This window comes from Mustela erminea, chromosome 7, assembly GCF_009829155.1.
Source record: "Mustela erminea isolate mMusErm1 chromosome 7, mMusErm1.Pri, whole genome shotgun sequence".
NCBI classification, from domain to species: domain Eukaryota; kingdom Metazoa; phylum Chordata; class Mammalia; order Carnivora; family Mustelidae; genus Mustela; species Mustela erminea.
Window position 1 is genome coordinate 126,103,855 of NC_045620.1, and position 22,234 is coordinate 126,126,088.

Consider the following 22,234-nt stretch of genomic DNA (forward strand, 5'->3'; position numbering starts at 1 on the left):
GTGGTGCTTATCACTAAGGTTTGGAATACAAAAGGATCAAGGCTTCCTTCTTATCTGTGGCTAAGCTTCTACTCATCTGCTTCTACGCCTCACTCCAAAACGACGTCACATTCACGACTGCACTTCTGGACAGAAAAACAGTGACCACCTACTACGTGGCAGGTGCCGAGAATGCCCACAGTTCACAAGCCCAGTATGACCTTTGTCTTCACGGAGGTTGGGTGCGTTAAGTTCGAAATACCTCTGGCATCGACATTTTCCACATTTTGCTAAAACGAGCAGTAGCAGCGGCTGGCCGGGTTGCTGCTAGTGAAGAAGGTCCACTGAGAATGCACTGTCCGGCGTCTGTGGGTAAGGGGCAGGGAGCGATACAGCCATTAACGGAGGGGGAAAGACCGAGCTTGGAGAAAGGCGTAAGGGCAGCAGTGTATCGGAGACTGAAGTAAAAGGGAGAAGACATTCGGATGAAAGGGAAGAGAAAGTCTCAGCACAGCTACACCCTTTCGACGGTCTCGCTGAACCTGGAACACACGCCCCACGTTAAGTTCAAGGACCTCCCCACCCTGAACCCGTCGCGCGTCTAAACGGACCGCCTCCCCTCAGCGCAGCACGGCGCGGCGCGGCGCGGCGCTGTGACGTCAGGGTAGGCGGGATTTCCGCTCCCGGTGACGTCAGAGCAGGAGCGTTGCGGTAGAGCCCGCGGCTTTCTAGGTGCACAGGTGAGGCATTGCCCGCAGTGCGGGGGTACGACTTTGCGCGAGGGCTGACTGGCAAGCGGGCGCGTGGGAGCCAGAGCCCTTGCTGTGTGTGGCTCCTCGCAGAGCCCGTGCTGCCCTGGGCCGGACCGTCCGCAGGGGCGTGAACCACCGTGCTGCGACCGCTCGGGGTTCACCACCACTTTGGTGCTGTCCCAGCAGTCGCTCCTCTGGGCGCCGTACGGGCCATTGATACTGCTAAGTGCAGCCTGCCGGCCGGGCGTCTCACTGAGCAGCCCTTCGGAGAGGTAGGGGCTGGGATACGGGGCAACTGGCCAGGAGGAGTGACGAGGAGGGGCCAGAGTCTGGCCGGGGGCTCCAAAGAACAGAGTTCTGGTACCAGCTTAGCCTCCGACCAGCCCTGGACAAGTCACTGTCTTCGCTCCGTGCATCTGTTTCCCCACTTGCCCATCCGCGGGGTCATGAAAGGCTCTTTTGGTTGGATCTCAGGATTTTCGTAGGATCAGCCTCCTCCCCCACGCCTCTCCCAAATTTGTTACACCAGGTACCCTTGAGAATTGACTCGTGGGCCAGTCTCTGGACTTGACACGCCGCCTCTGACCCCATGGTTGCTGTTCCGCCTTGGATGCTCAAGTATCTTTCTGCGGCGTTGGAGCGCCTTGGTCGCTCAGTCGGTTGAGCACCCACTCTTGATTTCAGCTCAGGTCATGATCTCAGGGTGGTAGGATCCAGCTGGGAGTGCAGCTCTGAGCTCAGCGCGGAATCCGCTTGAGATTCTCTTGCTCCCTCTGCCCCTCCTTCTGCTCACGGGTTCTCCGCCCTCTCTAAAATAATTTTTTTTAAGTATTTTTCTGTGGCACCAAGGTCAGAACCGAGCTTGTTCCCCTGAATTTAGAGTGCAGCATGTTGGGGAAATCACAGGCTTCCAGTTGCCTCTGCCACTTGCCCTGCATTGTATTTTACAGAAGGCGTCTGTGCCTCCGTTTTTCTCATCTCTATAAAATGGGATACATCAATATCCATTTGTTAATATTGTTTTATTCACTGAGGTAATTCATATAGCACTGAAACAGTGTTTTACACGCAATAAGCACTTGTGAAATCCCGACTGTTTCGGAATGACACACCCATACCCACAACTCTCTAGATCTTTGCACAGGTATCGGTACTCACAATGCTTTACAATCACCCTTCACCCTGGGACCTTAATTGTATAAACTTTCACTCTTGAGTTTTTTTTATTTTTCCACACAAGGTAGGATGAGACATGTATTCTTTGATTCACAAATTCATTTTTTCCCTCAGGAGTAGTAACGGGACACCTGCCTTGTGTCTGGTCTGCCAACCCTGGAACAGTTCATCGTCTAACATTGGACCGGTAGTTCTTAGCCACTTTCATTCTAAGAACAGATCCCTGTGGAGAAAGTGACAGGTGTAACAAAAAGAAAAAATAAGTCCAGAAAAGTTAGGAAAATCTCTAGAATCTTTTTTCATGAAAGTTTGTTTTTAAACTTCTTTCTAAAACTATAAATAAGAATGTCTCTTTTGGACTTTTTTTCCCCCTCCATTTTTCCACCTAAAGGTAAAGAAGGCTTAAAGACTTATGGCCCTCTTCCCAGCATAGGTATGTATAAGGGAGGGGGGGGCAATCAAAGCAACACTGTAGGTGCGCCTCTAAAGTTGGCGTTTATTTTAATAACTTAGACCTTTGTAATAGGTGATTTTCTTTTTCTTTCCTAAAAAGCCCATCCTCTTCAGCACTTTCTCGTTTATAGTACTATTATGTTTAGAATATAATATTTAGAATATTGTTAATTCTGAAATCGACTTTAAGTGTACTTCAAAGGAAAATTAGCATATTACTTTTAATGAGTATATTTAATATATAAATAGAGCAGTTCATACAAATTTGTAGAATTCTTGGTTTTCACTGATGTCCAGAAGCTGACAGCTGCTTTCTGAGACATTAAAAAAATTATTTTGTGTGTGATTACAATACAGTTTGAAGTCATAGTTGATGGCTTAAAATTCCCAAAAGAGTTATGAAAAAAATTTTTTTTACCTTTTTCAAGAAAAGGGAAAAGATAATTCTGCAAGTTTATCGTGTCATACATGCTTCAGTTTTGATATTTCCTCAGTGAGGGTGATGGACTTTATATTCACCATAGAAGTTTATCCAGTTACACAGGTTGAGAAGAATCTCACTGGAGGTTAGTATGTAGTCATTAAAATAGCAAAATCTAATGAAATATAAAAGTTTTAAAAAAATTATAAAATTGCTGGCCTCATGGCCACTTATCAAGCTAGAGCAAGAAACTGTTGCTCAAATTTTGGTATAATGTGCATCGTGCCTATTCCTTCTCTGACTTTCCCCTACGATATTATGCTATTTTTTTCTTTGGATTCTGCAGTTTCAGAGTGATATGTGACTGGAAAATACTGGAATAGGAGTCAGAAGGCTATAGAATTGATTTTGCCATTTAAAAGCCCTATAATCTTGGACAAATAATATTACAACAGTTGTCCTGCCTGTTTTGCAGGCATTGTTAAGGTCAATTGAGAAGGATGAGAATGTACTTCACAAATGAAAAGAACTACCAAAAAAAAAAAAAAAAAAGTGGTTTTGTTGCTATTGGTGAGATGATCATCAAGTCAACATAGAAAATGATTACTTCTCCAAATATGTTATTTGGAGAAAGATGGAATAGATACAAATCTAATAGTTATAGCAGACTAAAAACGATTCTGTTCATGCATCTGTATTATGTGTTGATTCTCAGCAGTATATTTTGAAGCTTACATGGGTTTTGTGGTAAGATTCCCCCAAGTTTTTCTCTTTAATTCCCCTTAGAGCAGTTGCAATTAAATAAATACATATGTAGTTTTAATTTTCTTATTTTGAAATAATTATATATTAACAGGAAGTTGCAAAAAAAAAAGTACAAGGAGGTCCCCATTTGCTATTCAACTAACCTTCCCCAATGGTAGCATCTTGTATAACTATAGTACAATTTTAAACTCAGAAAGTTGGTATTAATATATCCACAGAATTTACTGAGATTTCCCCCATTTCACAAGCACTCATTTGTGTGTGTATACACATATATAGCTCCATATAACCAACCATCTCATCCCACCCCAATCCCTAACTGCTGGCAATACTAGTCTGTTCTCCAACTCTACAATTTTGCCTATTTCAAGAGTGTATGTAGTGTAAACCTAACCATATAGTATATAAATTTTTTTGAAATTTCCTTACATTGCATAATTCCTTTGGGATCCATTCGTTTAGTGTGTCAATAATTTGTTTCTTTTTGTTGCTGAGTAGTATTCTGTGGTATGATCGTACCATTTTTAACCATTTCACTTGTTGAAGGACATTTGGGTTGTGTCCAGTTCCAGGCTATTACAATTACAACTGCTATGAACCTTTAAAGTTTTTGTGTGAATATGTTTTTATTTCTCTGGGATAAATGCCCAAGAATGTAATTGCTGGGTCATATGGTATGTATTTAGTTAATTTATATGATCATATGCTTTTTCTTCTTTAGCATTTTGATATGGTGGATTATATTGATTAATTTTTGAATGTTAACCATACCTGGAATAGGTCCCACTTGATCATGGTATATAATACTTTTTATACATTGCTGGATTCTTTTTGCTAATATTTTGTTAATATATAGATATGAGAGATATTGGTATATAGTTTTCTGTGTGCTGTCTTTGGTTTTGTCTTTATCAGCATACTAGTATTCTTTAGAGTCTTTAGTGGTAAACCTGTATTTCATGTCTGATATTAGTAATTTGTGCTTCTCTCTATCTTTCTCGGTGAAGTTTTATTTTTTTATTGGTCTTTAATTCATTTTTCTCTACTTCCAATTTTACTGATTTTTGCTCTGATATTTTTCACTTTCTTCTCTGCTTGCTTTAGGCTTATTTTACTTTTTTTCTCTAGTTTCTTCATTATTCATTGAGACCTTTCTCATTTCTGATGTTAGCATGTAGTGCTATAGATTTCCCTCTCAACATGATTTTTGTTGCGTCTCACGTGTTTTTATATGTTGTATTTTCATTTTCACTGAGTTTTATTTATTCTTAAAATTTCCTTTGAAACTTCCTCTTTGACCTATAGATTATGTAGAAGTATGTTCTTTAGTTTTCTGAGTATTTGGAGATCTGTCTTGTCTTCTATTATCTTAAAGACATAAGCTATATGATTTTAATTATTTTACATTTACATATGTTGTATAACCCAGAATATGGTGTATCTTGGTGAGTGTTCCATGGGCATTTGGAAAGAAGGCCTGTTCTGCTGTTGATGGATGCCAGTTACATGTCAGTAACATCCTGTTGGTTGATACTGTTGTTCCATTCTTCCACACATTGTTGATTGTCTATCTAGTAGTTCTTTTCATTGCTGAGAGATTCCCAGCTATAACTATGCATTTTTCTCTTTTTCTTTTCAGTTATATTAGTCTTTGCTTTATGTATTTTGAATATCTATTGTTCGTTGCATATACAAGTTGTCTTTTGGTGGAGTGATCCTTTTATCATTATGACCTGTCTCTCCCTATCCACTTATTTTCTTTGCTGTAAAGTCCACTTTTTCTGACAGTAAGATAGCCAGTGTTGCTTTAAAGAAATAATGTTAGCACAATATATCTTTTTTCATTCTTTTATCTTCAGGCTACCCCATCATGTTTGAAATGAGTTTCCTATAGACAGTATGTAACTTGGTTATATTTCTTTTTAAATCCTTAATACCAATCTCTGCCTTTCAACTTGTATAATTAGACCATTTATATTTAAAGCAATTATAGATTACTGTTAGGGCTTAATTCAGCCATTTTATTTTTTGTTTTCTGGTTTTTTCCTCTTATTTCCTTTCTGTTTCTCTTTTCTTGCCTTCTTGTAGCCTACTTGAATATATTTTAGAATTCCATTTGGGGGCACCTGGGTGACTCATTCAGTTAAATGTCTGACTCTTGATTTCAACTTAGGTCATGATTGCTGGGTTGTGAGATTGGCACCCCCCACTGCCCATTCCTCTGTTGGGCTGCATGATGATCCTGGAGCTTGTTTGGGATCCTCTCTCCCCCTCTCCCTCTGCCCCTCCCTGCCCCACTTACACTCGTGCTCTCTCTTTCTCTTTGCCTCTAAAAAATATTCCATTTGACTTATTTATAGTGTTTTTGAGTTTATTGCTTAGTATACTGTTTTTTTAGTGATTGCCCTTGATATAGCAGTATATGTAAATAATGTCACATGGCCTACTAGCATTGATATTTTACCACCTCAAATGAAATTGAGAACTCTTACATTTAGATCCTTTTACCCTCTCTACTTTTTATATGTAATTGTCATATTTCCTCTATATACATTGAGCACTACATCAAATGATGCTATAACTTTTACTTCATTCATCAAATATAATTTAAGAAATTCATAAGAAGGATAGTCCCTTATATTAACCACTGCTTTTAACCATTCCATTGTTCTTCCATTTTTGAAGTTAAACTTTATTCACTTATTTCTTTCTGTTTGGAGAATTCCTAAGAATAGGTTTGTTAGGGACCGATTCCTTTAGTTTTTCTCCCTTTGGGATTATCTTTATTTCCTCTTCATTTCTGAGGGGTCATTTTTACTGATATAGAATTTGAGTTGACAGTTATTTTCCTTAAGTACTTGAAAAAATGTTGTGCCACATTTTCCTGGCCTCCCTGATTTCTAATGAGAAATCTGACATTCAAATTATTGTTTCCCTGTAGATACTATGTCATTTCTCTATCTGCTTTTAAGATTTTTTTCCTTGTTTTGGTTTTCTGAAGTTTGACTATAAGGTGCTTTTATTTCTGTAGTCAAAAAGCTCCCATAAGTATGAAAATTTATTAGATGAAAAATAATGTATTTTAATTCAATGGGGGAGAAAAGATGTTTTCCATATTAAATGGTATTAGCACATGTAGCTCTCTTTCTGAAAGAAAACAATAGATACTTATGTAGGTGGATTAAAAGCTTAAGTGTGAACACTAGAATAATAAAAATGAAAATAAATATCTAGGACATTGTATGTAAAATACAGGAGCCAAGAAAAGGGTTGAGGGTCAGTGGTATACAAACTGCTCTTACAAGCCAATAAGAAAAAGATAAATAACCCATTTGAAACATGGGCATAGAATATAAATAGACAGTTCACTAAAGAAAAAGTTCAAAAGCCCAGCAAACATGAAAAGATGTTTAAATGCACTAGCTGCCAAGGAAATGCAAACTGAAGAGTGAGTTATTTTATTCTCCGAATACTTAAAAATAGTGGTACCACTTATTAATGATAGGATTACGGAGGGAAAAGATGCCTTCCTAGATTGCTAGAGGAAATGTGATTCTTACAGTCTTTTTGGAAAGCAATGTGGCAATACCAATTAAAATTCTACCAAGTAATTCCACACTTGGGAATCTGGCCATTAGAAACAAAAGAACTGATATATATGGATATATGTAAAAACAGGGAGATTTAAGAGTAAAATTCATTACCAGCCCCTAACTTACTGCGACATTGTCCCAGTACACTGGGAACTAATTGAGAACCTGTCAGCGGGGAAATGGTCACATGAATTAGAGTGTATCCATATTATACAACCATTAAAAATAATGAATTAGAGTTATACTATTTGACTTGGCAGGGTTTTCGTGTGTTATTAAGTATGAGAGCAAAATGCATTGAAGTGTATATAATATGCTCCTATTTATCAAACACTGACAACTCATATTTATCAAAATGTATATAGATGCTTATGTATATTTGTAATTATAGAAGAACGTGAGTTAATGACATGAGTTTCCAAGTGATATGCATGGAAGTGAAAAGAAGTAGAGATGAGGCATGTAAAAGATTAAAAAATAATTGACTAATTATAAAAATCCCAGCATATATTATATCTCATTTATCCATTCAAACGAAATTGTATATAGATAGATAGATAGAGATAGAGATTTATGTAAAATTTCTCAAAGAACATGACCTCTGGAGTCATTCTGGGTTCAAATTCAGGCTCTACCACCATCCAGTTTACTAGTTGTGACATAATTTCCATAGTATCTTTCAGTCAGTTTTCTTCTCATTTGTTTTGTTGGGGTACAGGGAGGAAACAATAGTATGCATCTCTTAAGATTGTTGTCAGGATTAAGTGGTACAACTTTTATAAAGTGTTCAGCACAATGCCTGGTTTACAGAAAGTTCTCTTAAAATGTGAGTTCTTGCTATTTCCTTATCTCTCTTGCTCACTTACATATTTTTAAAAATTCATTACCAGCCCCTAACTTACATGAAGCATCCCCCCGGGGCTTACAGGACTTTACATATCTTCTTAGTTCATGTATTTCAAATTGTTCCTTTTCATTCTTTTGCTGGCTTCTTTTTTTCTTGCTTAGGGATATCCCTCCCCACACTGCCCCCCATCCCCCCGCATTCTAGCAGGATCTGTCTGTCAAAGAATCTTTTGAGTTACCTGACTGAGTGAATAATGTACTCTGTGTGGTGACAGAGAAGTCAGGATATAGGGTCTGTAGAGTTGATTATTAAAACAAGATGATTTTTATTTTTGGCACTTATAAAAGTTTGATGCATCTGTGAGGCACCCAGATAAAAATGCTTAGTAGTCAGTGTTGGGTTCATGGTCAAAGGAGCGAGACTGATACAAAGTAAAGGTCAAGCAAAGCTTTATTTCACTCCAAGCATCAAGAATCAAACTGACCGGCCAGGGCCATCTCTTGCAAAGAGGCAACAACCCTCTGCCTTACAGACTAGCTTTTAAGGGTAAAGGCCATGTGGTTGGGCCTGGCCATGCACAGGTGGCCAATGAGATTGTAACACAGAGAAAGCTGCACAGTCCTACTAGGTCACACATAAGTGACTAAGTGAATTACAATTTACCCTATAGTAGATATCTGAACTGGCCTATCACCTTGGTCAGAATGGGCACCCAAAAGGTACCCAAAGGGCGGGGCCTTATACTCCTTGGTAGCTAGGAGACACTATGCACCCCCACTGATTGAATACCTCCACCTGGTCTGCCCCACCCTTGTATTTGGGCTTTGTTACCTGGGACTGGTTTCCCGGACTTGTTTTTAAGTAAGTTCCCTGAAGGGGGGTGGGGAGTGGGCAGGGGCAGGGGCAGGATGGAGCTGCTCTGACTAAATAGGCCCTTACTTACAGTTAGTACTCAAAGGAAGAAGAGGACCCAAGGCAGAATCTTTGGGTTCAGGGAGTTAGGGAGGAAAGTGTTCTCATTTAGAATGGGGAGGCGTCAGTGAAGCCATAGTAAGGGAGCTCTTTAGGAAGAGCTGGGCAAATCTTTTCTCTACTGTGACATTCTGGAGCTTTAGTTCTATGGCTCCCACTGTTTTCTGGTCTTGTCCCTTATTTTCTTGAAACTTTCTATGTTTGTAACTGAATCAACTTCCTTTTCTGCAACTAACTTCCCTTCCCTGGTAGTTCCTCTTTATGTGAGTTGTGCTTCCATTCTTCTCATATTTAGCATCAGAATCCGAGTCATCTTTGTCACATCCCTTCCCTGGCTTCTCATACAGACTCATTACTGAGACTTGAGTCTCACATTCACTCCTTTATTCCCACCCTCATTTCCTGCTTAGGTTATTTTGATATTTTCAGACTTGAGTGTAGTCATCTTTTTTTCCTGTCTTTCACTATCTTTTTAAAGGAACTACATCCTTCCCCATTTTATTTTTTTATTTAAATTCAATTAGCCAACGTATAGTACATCATTAGTTTCAGGTGTAGAATTCAGTAACTCCTCAGTAACACAGAAGACCCGGTGTGCATCACATCACATGCCCTCCTTAATGCCTGTCCCCAGTTACCCCCTCTCTCCACCTACCCCCTCCAGCAGCCCTCAGTTTATTTCCTACAGTTAAGAGTCTCTCATGGTTTGTCTCCCTCTCTGATTTCTTCCCATTCAGTGTTCCCTCCCTTCCCTTATGGTCCTCTGCTCTGTTTCTTATATTCCACCTATGAATGAAACCGTATGATAATTGTCTTTCTCTGATTCACTTATTTTACTCAGCATAATACCCTCCACCCATCCACGTTGATGTAAATGGTAAGATTTCATCCTTTCTGATGGGCTGGGTTAGTATTCCGTTGTATTGTATATATTCATATGTATACACACACCACATTCTTTTTTCATTCCTCTGTTGATTGGACATCTGGCTTTTTCTGTAGTTTGGCTGTTGTGGACATTGCTGCTGTAAACATGGGGTGCAGGTGCTCCTTTGGATCACTACATTTGTATCTTCGGGTTAAATTAAATTATCTTTGGGGTAAATACCTAGTAATGTAGTTGTTGGGTCTTAGGGTCACATTTTAACTTCTTGAAGAACCTTCATACTGTTTTCCAAAGTGCTGCACCTGCTTGCATTCCACCAACAGTATGAGAGTTCCCCTTTCTCCACATCCTCGCCAACAATGGTTGTTTTCTGACTTGTTAATTTTAGCCATTCTGAGGGTGTGAGATGGTATCTTATTGTGGTTTTGATTTGTATTACACAAATTTAAAAAAAACAACTTTCTTAGACAATTGTCTTTGATCTCACTGATAAGAGGAATTTGAAAAACAAGACAGGATCATAGGGGAAGGGAGGGAAAAATGAAACAAGACAAAACCAGAGAGGGAGACAAACCATGAGACTCTTAATCTCGGGAAACCAACTGAGGGGTGCTAGAGGGGAGGGGGATGGGACAGATGGGGTGGCTGGGTGATGGACTCTGGGGAGGGTATGTGCTACGGTGAGTGCTGTGAATTGTGTAAGACTGAAGAATCACAGACCTGTACTGAAACAAATAATTCGTTATATGTTCATTTAAAAAGATCATTTAGGTGTTGAGACCCATACATATGTGTGCATGTGCATATGTGTGTTTCACTTAATAGATATATATTCATTAATCTTTGAATGGCTTAATGAGTCTTGGCTACCAGCTAAACTAAAGTGTGATTTTATATTTAAAAACAAACAAACAAACAACAAACAGCCTTTCTTACGTGGATGAATAAAGTGGAATTCTTTTTTTTTTCTTTTTTTTTTTTTAATTTCTTTTCAGCATAAAATTGTTTTTGCGCCACACCCAGTGCACCGTGCAATCCATGCCCTCCTTAATACCCACCACCTGGTACCCCAACCTCCCACCCCCCGCCCCTTCAGAACCCTCAGATTGTTTTTCAGAGTCCATAGTCTCTCATGGTTCACCTCCCCTTCCAATTTCCCTCAACTCCCTTCTCCTCTCCATCTCCCCTTGTCCTCCATGCTATTTGTTATGCTCCACAAATAAGTGAAACCATATGATAACTGACTCTCTCTGCTTGACTTATTTCACTCAGCATAATCTCTTCCAGTCCCGTCCATTTTGCTACAAAAGTTGGGTATTCATCCTTTCTGATGGAGGCATAATACTCCATAGTGTATATGAACCACATCTTCCTTATCCATTCATCCGTTGAAGGGCATCTTGGTTCTTTCCACAGTTTGGCGACTGTGGCCATTGCTACTATAAACCATTGGGGTACAAATGGCCCTTCTTTTCACTACATCTGTATCTTTGGGGTAAATACCCAGTAGTTAAAACGGAATTCTTTTTTTTTTTTCAAGGGCCATCTTTTTTTTTTAAAGATTTTATTTATTTATTTGATAGAGAGAGATCACAAGTAGATGGAGAGGCAGGCAGAGAGAGAGAGAGAGAGAGAGGGATGGAAACAGGCTCCCTGCTGAGCAGAGAGCCCAATGCGGGACTCGATCCCAGGACCCTGAGATCATGACCTGAGCTGAAGGCAGCGGCTTAACCCACTGAGCCACCCAGGCGCCCGCCATCATTTTTATTTTATTTTATTTTACTTTATTATTCTATTCTATTCTATTCTATTCTATTTATTTTAAATTTTTTTTTTAAGATTTTATTTATTTGACAGAGAGAAATCACAAGTAGACTGAGAGGCAGGCAGAGAGAGAGAGGGAAGCAGGCTCCCCGCTGAGCAGAGAGCCCGATGCGGGACTCGATCCCAGGACCCTGAGATCATGACCTGAAGCCGAAGGCAGCGGACTTCACCCACTGAGCCACCCAGGCGCCCCTTAAATTTTTTATTTTAAAGCGGAATTCTTAATTGAGTAACCAAAATGAAATGCACACATTATTTGGATTTGGGTGCCGAAGCTAAATGAGACTCATAACTCCAATTTCAGGTATTTGTGGTCATTAGTATAGCCTCATTGTTTTCACTGGCTGACTTTATAATAAATAAATATTATAAATTTGAACCTCTAAAATTCATACTCATCAAATGCTTTTCTGTTTTTTATATTGTCTTGGTTTGTGTGAGATTTAATCAGAAAAAAATTTTTACTATATAAAATTATACTCATCAGTATAAACAGATGAATACCTATTTTAAGTGAGGCTTGCTTTAGCTGTATACATTGTAGCCACACTTGGTTTTTATCCCACCTAAGTCTCCATGTGTATCAACACTGTTTTCATTGGAGATTGCTTGTAGGCCAGGACTGTAGGTGGAGCCATCAGCCTCTAGTATATTAGGTATTAGAACACATTGTCTCTTCTTCATCAGAAACTTGTTTGCAGACTGAATTACCTTGGATTATTGGGTAAGGAAGAATTTGAATTCTCATACTCTAAGGTTTCCTTTGCCCTTTTTTTGTTTTGCTTTTGGGGGCAGTGTAGGATTGATTCAGAAACATAAGAGTGAAGTAAAATAAAAAGTTGTTTTATAATATACAGGTTTACTCTGTGTTTCCCAGTTGTATTTTATCTGAGGTGTTTTAGAGGTTTAGTCACTTTTTGTTTGTTTTCCAAACTCTATAGACTGCATTTGAGTTTCATATCTGTTTGAATTCTCATTAATTTTGTGGCTTGTCAAACTCCAGAGACCTTATTTGCTTAACATTAAGGGTTTATGAGTTGAATATAGTTCATAACTTGAGATTCTCTTCTGGTGCAAGTATTCAGTTTAGCCACTGTCTTCTCTGATGGTGTTTTATTAGAAGGCAGTATAGAACAGCTAAATCTAATATTGTTTCCAACATTTTATAAATGTCAGAAGACCTTTATAAATGTATTTTGTGACAGTTCAAGAGATTGGACTACAGTGACATTTATTAGTAAACTAAAAGTCCTTAAGAAAATGTGAGGTGATACTTTTATTTATTTTAAATAAAAAGGAGTTCCCATTTTTTGAGTGAGAAATTTTTTATTTTCTAAGTAGTTTTATTTAAGAGGGTTTTAGACTTTTGGTCACATATGGAGGTTGGAATATGTTTATTTCTTCTTCATTCCTAAATGCAATAAAAAGATGGTAATAAGGGCATAACTGAAGAAAGTGAATGAGGCAACATAATATCTGACTAGAGAAGTGAGGTGTTAGAAATATTAGAAAGCAGATGGAGAGGGTGCCTGGGTGGCTCAGTGGGTTAAAGCCTCTGCCTTCGGCTCAGGTCATGATTCCAGGGTCCTGGGATCGAGCCCTGCATTGGGCTCTCTGCTCATCGGGGAGCCTGTTTCCTCCTCTCTCTCTCTGCCTGCCTCTCTGCCTACTTGTGATCTCTGTCAAATAAATAAATAAAAATCTTTAAAAAAAAGAAAAAAAGAAAGCAGATGGAGAAATTATCACCATTTAGCAGAGCTGAGCAGTTTTGATTGAACATAACAGTGATCAAAAGATTGAACTATAATTTATCTAATCATACCCCTTAATGTTGAGTCATATATAGCATGTTTAGTGTCTGCATAATGAATTATCATAATTTATATAACCATTCTCCCAATAATGACCATTGAAGTTTTTTCAGCTCTTCAATGTTGTAAATAGCATTCCATGCATTTGTTCTTTGAAAAAATATTTTAGGTTTCCTTTTTCGACTTGTTTCCCCCAAAATTATTGAGTCAAAGTATATGTCTTATGGATATTGCCCCATTCTGCCAGAATGTAAAAAAAGTAAAATCTTTCCAAAGGCCATTCTCAATGTGGAATCTCTGGTGTCACTACATGCTGGCTACCATTGTGCTTGCCTTAAGGTAGGTGTCAGGTGGGTGGTGCTTGCAGTTGATTGTTGACTGTGACGCTTTGAAAGACATGAATAACAAGTGTACAGATGACTAGGTGAAGTTTACCCGGCTTCCTTTGCCACTGTTGATTTATGATAATGACAGGTGCTATGAGCTTAGAGGAAGAGGAATTTTCCTTTATTTGAGATGTTCAGGGAAGTCTTCAAATAGGAAGTAGAATTAGAGCTACTTCTAAAATGGCAAAGATTTGAAGAGAAAAATTTGCATAATCAATGAAAGATATGTTAGTCTAGATCCATTCAGGAGACAGAAACCACACAGTAACTTAAATAGTTAATCTAACATAAGGAATTACTAAGCTGTGGAAGAAGAGAAACTCTAAAGTTCCTGTATAAAGAAAACTCTAAAGATACCCTAGGGCTGAGGGAGAGTACCCAGGAAGGGACAAACATAGAGTGTGGGTTTCGATCTCATTGAAGAAGGTGTGGTTGCAGGTATGTGGTAGAGAAATTTGGTGGTTGCCTGCACCAGAGCTGGCCAGCAGTCACTGTGTTGGCAGGTGAACCAAGACTGGTGAGAGGTTGTACAGAGTGAATCAGGGAGCTGGTGCCGGTGTGAGGTCAGGAGCGGGTGGCTCCTGTGTTGGAACGGCCACAGTAAACACTCTGGGATTCAGATGAGTTGAGACTGCTAAGCAGGTTCAGAGGAAGTTGGGGCACTGCCTTGGGTATTGCTAGAATGGAATGTTACAGAAGTTTCCCTCTTAAGCAACTCAGAGCTCTATTGGGCAAGGCAGTTCCAGGCTGCTATGTGGGACCAGGGTCAGGTAGCTAGTTCTTTAGTGTGCCTGTGGGCTGAGCAGAGCGTGCAGGAAGCAGCCCCCTGGTCTGAGGTACACACCTGTGTTCCCTGGGGCTCTGACTGTGTTACTGCCATTGCTGCGCGAGCAGAGATCTAGAGAAGGACCAGCTAAATGCTGGAGAAAGCTGTATCCTGTAGGCACCTTGGCACTAGAGCAGGGTATTTTTTTCAATCTTGGTGCTATTGACCTTTTGGGCTAGTTAATTCTTCGGTGCAAGCACTACCCTCAGCACTGCAGGATGTTAGGCAGCCCCGCTGGCTAACCTGACCTTGGCTCACACTCCCGTTGAGTCTTTCAGTTCACTGAAGACACGTCTCCCTGTTTCTCCTTACTCTTGTGGTTTGTTTAATTTTGTGCGTGTGCGTCATCCTATAATCCAGAATAGCTGACTGGTCTTATACCTCCTGTATTTGCTTGTATGTACTGAAATTTGCCTTTTTTAAAAATCTTGAATATTGCCTTTGGCTCAAAGCTTTACCTTTTAGCAACTCACTATATTGTTTGTACCCCTCTTATTTAGAAATGGACTCAGAAATCAAGGAAGAAGTTCCTGTGCATGAAGAATTTATTTTATGCTGTGGAGTTGAAACCCAGGTCCTAAAATGTGGGCCCTGGACTAACCTCTTCAATGAGCCAAGAGCCAACAAGCCTAAGCTGCTTATTTTTATTATTACAGGTAAGTTTAAAAATCTGGATAAGGCATCTTACTGTAGATATAATAAATTTTTCAGATTTTAAAGAGAAATTGATAAATTATAGAAAACTGTGTGGAAGGAAATAAAATCACTCAAATCATTGGTAACAACTACCCTTTGTCCTTCAGTGGCTGGGCTGTATGTTTTTCTTCTGTGCATTTATATTATGTATGTTATGTTGTCTATTATATATATTTTAAATCATAATTGGAAGTATACTATACATATAGTTTTGTAATCCACTTTTTAAAATATCTTAGTGGGGCACCTGGTTGGTTCAGTTGGTTAAGCCTCTGCCTTTGGCTCAGGTCATAATCTCAGGGTCCTGGGATCGAGCCCTGCATCGGTCTTTCTGCTCAGCGGGGAGCCTGCCTTCCCCTCTCTCTCTGCCTGCCTCTGCCTGCTGTGATCTCTGTCTGTCAAATAAATAAATAAAATCTTAAAAAAAAAAAAAGCGCCGGGGGGGATGCCTGGGTGGCTCATTTGGTTGAACGACTGCCTTCAGCTCAGGTCATGATCCTGGAGTCCCAGGATCGAGTCCCACATAGGGCTCCCTGCTCAGTGGGGAGTCTGCTTCTCCTGCTGACCTCTCTCCTTTCATGCTCTCTCTCTCTCTCAAATAAATAAATAAAATCTTTAAAACTAACTAACTAAATAAATAAATAAATAATAAAATTTCTTAGTATTTAGAGTAATTAAAATTATTACATTTTTGACAGTTTTCATCACAGTTATTTCTGCCTCATTCCAAGATGATTAAGTTTACTGTAGAACCTTTATTTATCCTGAGATTTGGCAGCTGGATCACTTGTGACTTTTGCTGGATCACTAACAATAGAATGTTAGGTAGGGGTAGATGCTTACTTGTAGGTATTCAGAGTTGTTTTAAAATTGTGAATTAGGGCGCCTGGGTGGCTCAGTGGGTTAAGCCGCTGCCTTCGGCTCAGGTCATGATCCCAGGGTCCTGGGATCGAGTCCCGCATCGGGCTCTCTGCTCAGCAGGGAGCCTGCTTCCTCCTCTCTCTCTCTCTGCCTGCCTCTCTGCCTACTTGTGATCTCTGTCTGTCAAATAAATAAATAAAATCTTTTATAAATAAATAAATAAATAAATAAAATTGTGAATTAGAACATATTTATATCACCTGGAAAAATTAAAAGTAAAACTGTAAATATGATCATACCATATATAGCTAAGTCAATGGGGTATTATGATTGCATTTCTTTCTTTTTTTTTTAACAACTTTATTTATGTATTTAAGAGAGAGAGAGGGAGAGAGAGAGAGATAGCAAGAAAGAGGATGAGCAGGGAAGAGAGGGAGAAGCAGGGTCTCCCCAGAGCAGGGAGTCTGACGCAAGGACCCTGGGATCATGACCTGAGCCCAAGGCAGATGCTTAACTGACTGAGCCAGCCAGGCACACCACAGTTCTTGTACATTTTTTCTTGTTTGTTCTCCCTAGGTCAATGATTGTCTTTTTTACATAGTTTTATATTTTTGAATCACTAATTTATCCTAAAATTGTTCTCTAGGAAATGGGGAAAAAATCCTCTTATTGTGTTCGAGTAATCAGTCAGGTCTTGTTTTTTTTCTTTCTTTGGAGCTATCCCTCACAGAACTCTGTTCTTTGGCTCCAGTCTGGACTGACTGACCTGTGGGTTTGCTGTACAGGCCATCCTGGGGATTTTTTTCACTTTCTTCCTGGGTTAGATTCCATTTCCTGGATCCCATATTTTCTTATTTCTTGGTTTATTGCTTAAGCACATCTTCTAGGAACTTCCTGAGAAGAAGTGCTTGGGAAGTAATCTTTTAAAGACCTATCGTGTCAGAAAATGTGTTAGACTTCTAGGATGCAGATCATTTTTCCTGACAGTTTAGAGGGCGTTTTAACTGTTTTCTAGGGTTCAGAGATGCTTTTGAGAAGTCTCAATATCATTCTGATATTAAATCTTTTGTATTTGAAGCTCCCCTGCAAGGCAGAACATTTTAGATCTTTTCTTTGTTGTAAGAGTCTGAAATTTTATAGGAAAAGCACCTTGGTATGGGTGCTTTTTTATCCACTGTAGGCTTTAGTGGACCCTTTTAAGCCAAAAATTTATACACTTCAATTCTAAATGCTATGTTTTTTTTCTTTTTTTTTTATAGATTCTTGTTTCATGGGTGCATTATCATTTCTTTTGGCTTCTTGCATTCTTAGAGTTTTTAGTATGCACTACCAAATGTTTCATTTTTCAGAGGAAGACATAAACAGCTAATTGAAGTCTTTGTCTTCAGTGTTGATGCTTGTCCACGGTTGCACCTAGAGTGACCGTCATAGTCTGAGAGATTTTCCAGGACACATGGTTTCTGGTACTAAAATCACAACAGCCCTAGGTAAAACAGGATGGCTGGTCACCCTAGGAATCCTCATGCTAGGGTAATTGGGTAGAGACCCAGGATTTCACTGGAGAATTTCCAGCTTTCAGTATCTGCAGCTGTTTCTTGGGCCATTCAGTTCTTCCAGGAAGGAATCTTCCAGTATCCAGTTTGAGGAGTGGAAGCCTGTTTGCTGATATTCAGGCCTGAACAAGGGAAAGAAGGTTGGGAGTTTCGGTGTTCAGTAACACTTAATCGGACCCCTTCTTGGTAAAGTGCTTCTGTTTGCAGCTGGCCAAAATTCCTCTTCCGTTTCGCCTCTTCTGGAAGTAAAACTTCCAGTCTCTTGCCATGATGTAAAAGTCTTTTTGGAAAGCAGTTTATTGATATCTACCAAAATTAAAAATACATACGCTTTGCTAGCAGCAAGGGAGAGTTTGAAGTTCTAGGCATGACACATGCTATTTGATGGAGCAGAGATTTGAGGCCAGGGCAGAGTATAGGATTGAGAAGGTAAGCAGAAACGTCGTCTTAGACTGGAGATGCCAGAATCTTCTGAGGCTAGCATGAAGGAGGTGAAGTTAGTTACTAAAGTGGAGAAGCATGAAGGCATGTCAGAGGGAATAAAGTAGTTTCTGCCTCCTGAGCTCTGTCTTCTCTGCTAATTAAGAGATGAGGTCATCTGTTGAGAATAAATGGGACAAAGGGTAGCTAAGGGCCCTGAGGAAAGCAGTCAGCACTGAGAACAGCAGATGTGTAGGATGAAAGGAATTATCAACCAAAACCAAATAGGCAGACTTTGAGCTGCACTGTGATGGGATAGCAGATGTATTGGGAGTGAGATCTCGAAGAGTAGAAGGCCTGTCAGAGTGAGAATGGTTTGAATGTTAACCATTTCTGGGTAATGAGAAAAGCTAAGCCTGTGATTCTTTAAGCTGGGGTTGGGACCAGCAGTATCAACCGAGAACTCCCTAGACATGCAGGTTCTTGGGCCCCATTCTAGATCTTCTGAACCGGAAACTCTGGGGATGTAACAGCCTCTGCGTTAACAAACCCTCCAGAGGATTGTGATACGCGCACCACCGATCTGGGGCATAGCTCGTTGGGTAAGCTTAATGTAGGTGACGTTCTTCAAATTTGATTAAGGTAATGAGTTATGGGACAAAGGTGTTGGCTCAGTGAATCCACCTGGATTTCGAAATCTCCTGACATGGAATGGCAAGCGAGACTATCATTTAAGGGTCAAGGTTTTCAGGGAATGTGTGAGAACGACTAAACTGTTTGATAGATGAAAGTGGAAGAGGAGAGGTTGTTAGAGTAAAATGGATTGGTAAGCGGAGCTGGTTGCTCCCTGTGCTTCCCCACTCAGAGGTGCTCATTCACTTACTTGTGTTGCACTCGGTGTGGGGACTCCTCTGTCGCAAAAGTCTTTGCTCTCCTTGAGGCATAAGGGTGTTAGAGAAGAGTGCCTGCTCTTCTGCACAGGCTTGAAAGGAAGAGTCCATTATAGCGGAGAGCCGGGTCTAACAAACGATGAAGAGGAAGATACAGGGAGCATTCGGCGAAGACCTGGTGGAGAAAGGGAAACTTAAAACATTTGCTGTTTTATGGTGTCACTGTTTTATAGTGCTTTGACATTTTCAGATGATACTTGGTTTCTTAGTGTTCTTTCATGTTTGCCCTTCTATTCTCATTGCTGCCCTTGGCCCTTTTTCTTGGAGTTCATGGGACCTGTAGGCTGGTGCTGCTCCTTAGTTTTGGAACCCAAAACTGTATTTTGTATTTGGGCTGAGTCTGTTTATACTGTTGGGGAAATTAGGGTGACAGTATTTCAAGGATTGTTAAGCCACTAAAGACATCATGTTTAGTCTATCTCTGACAGACTGATAGGACGTTTCATTTTAAACCATTTTATATTTGCAGCTAACAAAATTAATCAATCCCTTTTAAGTTAGTAATGATAATGAGAAGGGATTTAGTAGAATCTGCAGATGGAGCAACTTTTAATTTCATCTTTCCCAGGGAACCTGTGTTTTAAGAGTTTTTGTTAAGTAGCAGTATCCTTGGACTTTCTTTAAATAGGTAAATGAGCAGAGAGCCAACTTGAGAATTCACTCTAGAACATATTGAGTCATTCTAACTCTCAAGTGGTCATCTGGGTATAATAGAGTCATGTAATGTGTCTTGTGTGGAGTACAGTGGTTGGAAATGGAACAGACAAGTCTCCATAGGGAAGCCTGGAGTTCCTTCCCCATGACAGCCTTCTGTATAGGTGCCGTGCCACATTAACTTCACATGTGGTGGTTTTGTCCTCTACAAGATTAACTAACTGGAAGGCATAGGTCTACAATTACCATGTTGAATAGTTAGAGTGTATTGCCAGTTAGGGTCTAGTGATGGTCACCACAGCCTCTGTTATATGTTGCTCAGGCATTTGACCATACGCTCAGCCAAGTATGTGTTAATAACCCATTTTGATATGCTTCAATAGAGTGTTTTACTATCATTTTTATATTAGAATGTTTTCAAACATCCCTACTTCTGAAGATACAAATATACATACATGCATGTGTGTGTATGTCTGATTTTAGTTGCAGAAAAGACCCTTTTCAGTCTTTTGTGGTTTCTAACTAAGAAGTTAAGTTCGTGGCTCATAACGTGTAATGGTGAAGTATGCAATGACATTTAAATCATTTGTGTTACATTTTCCACTTCTATCTCAGTTGTAAGTTGAATCTTCATGATACTTACTGGCCATTGTGGACTCTTCTGTTTCTTCTGGAGGCAAACTCCTCATTGCTTGAGGGCCTTTGCACCTGTTCTAACCCCTGTCCTGGTCTGGGTGATTTGTTTTCATCTTTTGGGTCTTAGCTAAATGCCACCTCCTCCTCAAACATTTTTCTCAGGCCACTCTAATTTCTTCCCTTCTCTATCACACAATCCTCTTTATTTCCTCATAGAAGCTATCTCACTCTTGAGTTACCTTATTTACTTACTTAGCTATGTGTATATATTTCCTACTAGAATATGAATTACAAAAAGACCTTTATCTGTCCTGTGCCTGACACCATGACTTCCATGTAGTAACTGCTCAGTGAATAATTGATAACTAAAAGAATATACAGATGAAGCTATAGCACTGACTAGAGTGAAATGAACATGGAGTAGTTGACATTATCATTTACTTAATGATGATAAAATGGTGAAAAAGAAAGCTTCAAGGGATTTGCTTAAGATCTTATAGTTATTAAGGGAAAGAACTCAGAACCCAGAGATAGGGAGAAAACATTGTTCTATAGCAGTTCGTTAGCTAGTACTCTCAGTTTCATATTATAACTCATCATAATTATTGCATCTAAATTATATAGTTATCTATGGATTCTTCTGAAACCAGTTTTAACATACTATACACCTTAAACCACAGAATGTCACATGTCAAATTTATTCAATAAAAAATAAATATGTAGATGTGTATTTTGCTGAGAGGAAGCAAGATGGCAGAGGAGTAGGAAACTGAAATAGCATTAGATCCCAGGAGTTCAGCTACATAGTTATCAAACCTTTCTGAACACATACAAACTCAACAGGAGGTAGAAGAGAAGAAGAGCAGCAACTCTAGGAACAGAAAATCGACCACTTTCTGGAATGAAGGACATGTGGAGAAGTGAATTCTAAGCAACGGGAAGATAGACCATGGGGGGAGGGGCCGGCTCCCAGCAAGCAGCGGAGCAGCGGAGCACAAAATCGGAACTTTTAGAAGTCTGCCCCACAGAGGAATTTCACTCCAGAGGCTAAGTGGGGGTGGAGCCCTCCCGGGGACAGTGTGATCTCAGGACTTGCAGGGTCACAGAAAGACTGGGGTGTCTGAGTGGACAGAGCTCCCAGATATCGAAGCAGGGAAGCTGGCTGCAGAGACAGAGCTGAGGATCGGGCTTTCATCTCCCGGTTACCTTAAATCATGATCTGGGGCAGTCAGGCCACGGCTCTTCAAGCAGGGACCCCACACATGGCAGATTCAGAGAAACACACCCCCCCCCCCCCCCCCCCCGCTTCGTGGGAATGCACAGCAGGAATCTGCTGGGTTTGGAGACTCCAAATGGGGCCATGGGCCAGAAATAGAAATGCTTGCTCACAGACCAGGTTAGCACAGAGCACAGCCGGAAACCAGGGAGATGGGAGGGATTGAGTGCTTTTCTCCCAGGGCACACTGAGGAGTGGGGCTCGGAGCTCTGGGCTCCTCTGGGCCTGAGAGTGGGAAGCCACCATCTTCATTCCTGTCCTCCAAAGCTATAAGGAAAGCATTCAGGGAACAAAAGTTCCCAAGAGTGAACTGAAACAGATTACTTAGCCTGGCCCCTGGCAAGCGTGGTGCAATTCCACCTCAGGCAAAGACATTAGAGAAACACTGCAACAGCCCTTCCACAAGAAGATCAGCAAGAATATCCAGCCAAGACCCAAGTTCACCAAGCAACGAGAACTGCCAAACTCCAGAGCTAGGGGAAAGCAACACATAGAAT

At 40.1% G+C, this 22,234-nt stretch overlaps 1 protein-coding gene across 4 annotated transcripts in view; it reads left to right on the forward strand.

Annotated features, from left to right (window-relative positions):
- The first annotated feature begins 628 nt into the window (after positions 1 to 628).
- LDAH (lipid droplet associated hydrolase) overlaps positions 629 to 22,234 on the forward strand; it is a 107,600-nt gene continuing 85,994 nt past the window's right edge. The window contains exons 1-2 of one of the 4 annotated variants that reach the window (XR_004288008.1): positions 629 to 719; positions 15,192 to 15,347. Coding sequence is in view for 3 of the 4 variants with exons in the window: in XM_032353204.1 (XP_032209095.1) it covers positions 15,194 to 15,347 (154 nt within the window). In the remaining variant the exon portion in view is untranslated. The other 3 variants (XM_032353204.1, XM_032353205.1, XM_032353206.1) reach the window with 3 other exon arrangements.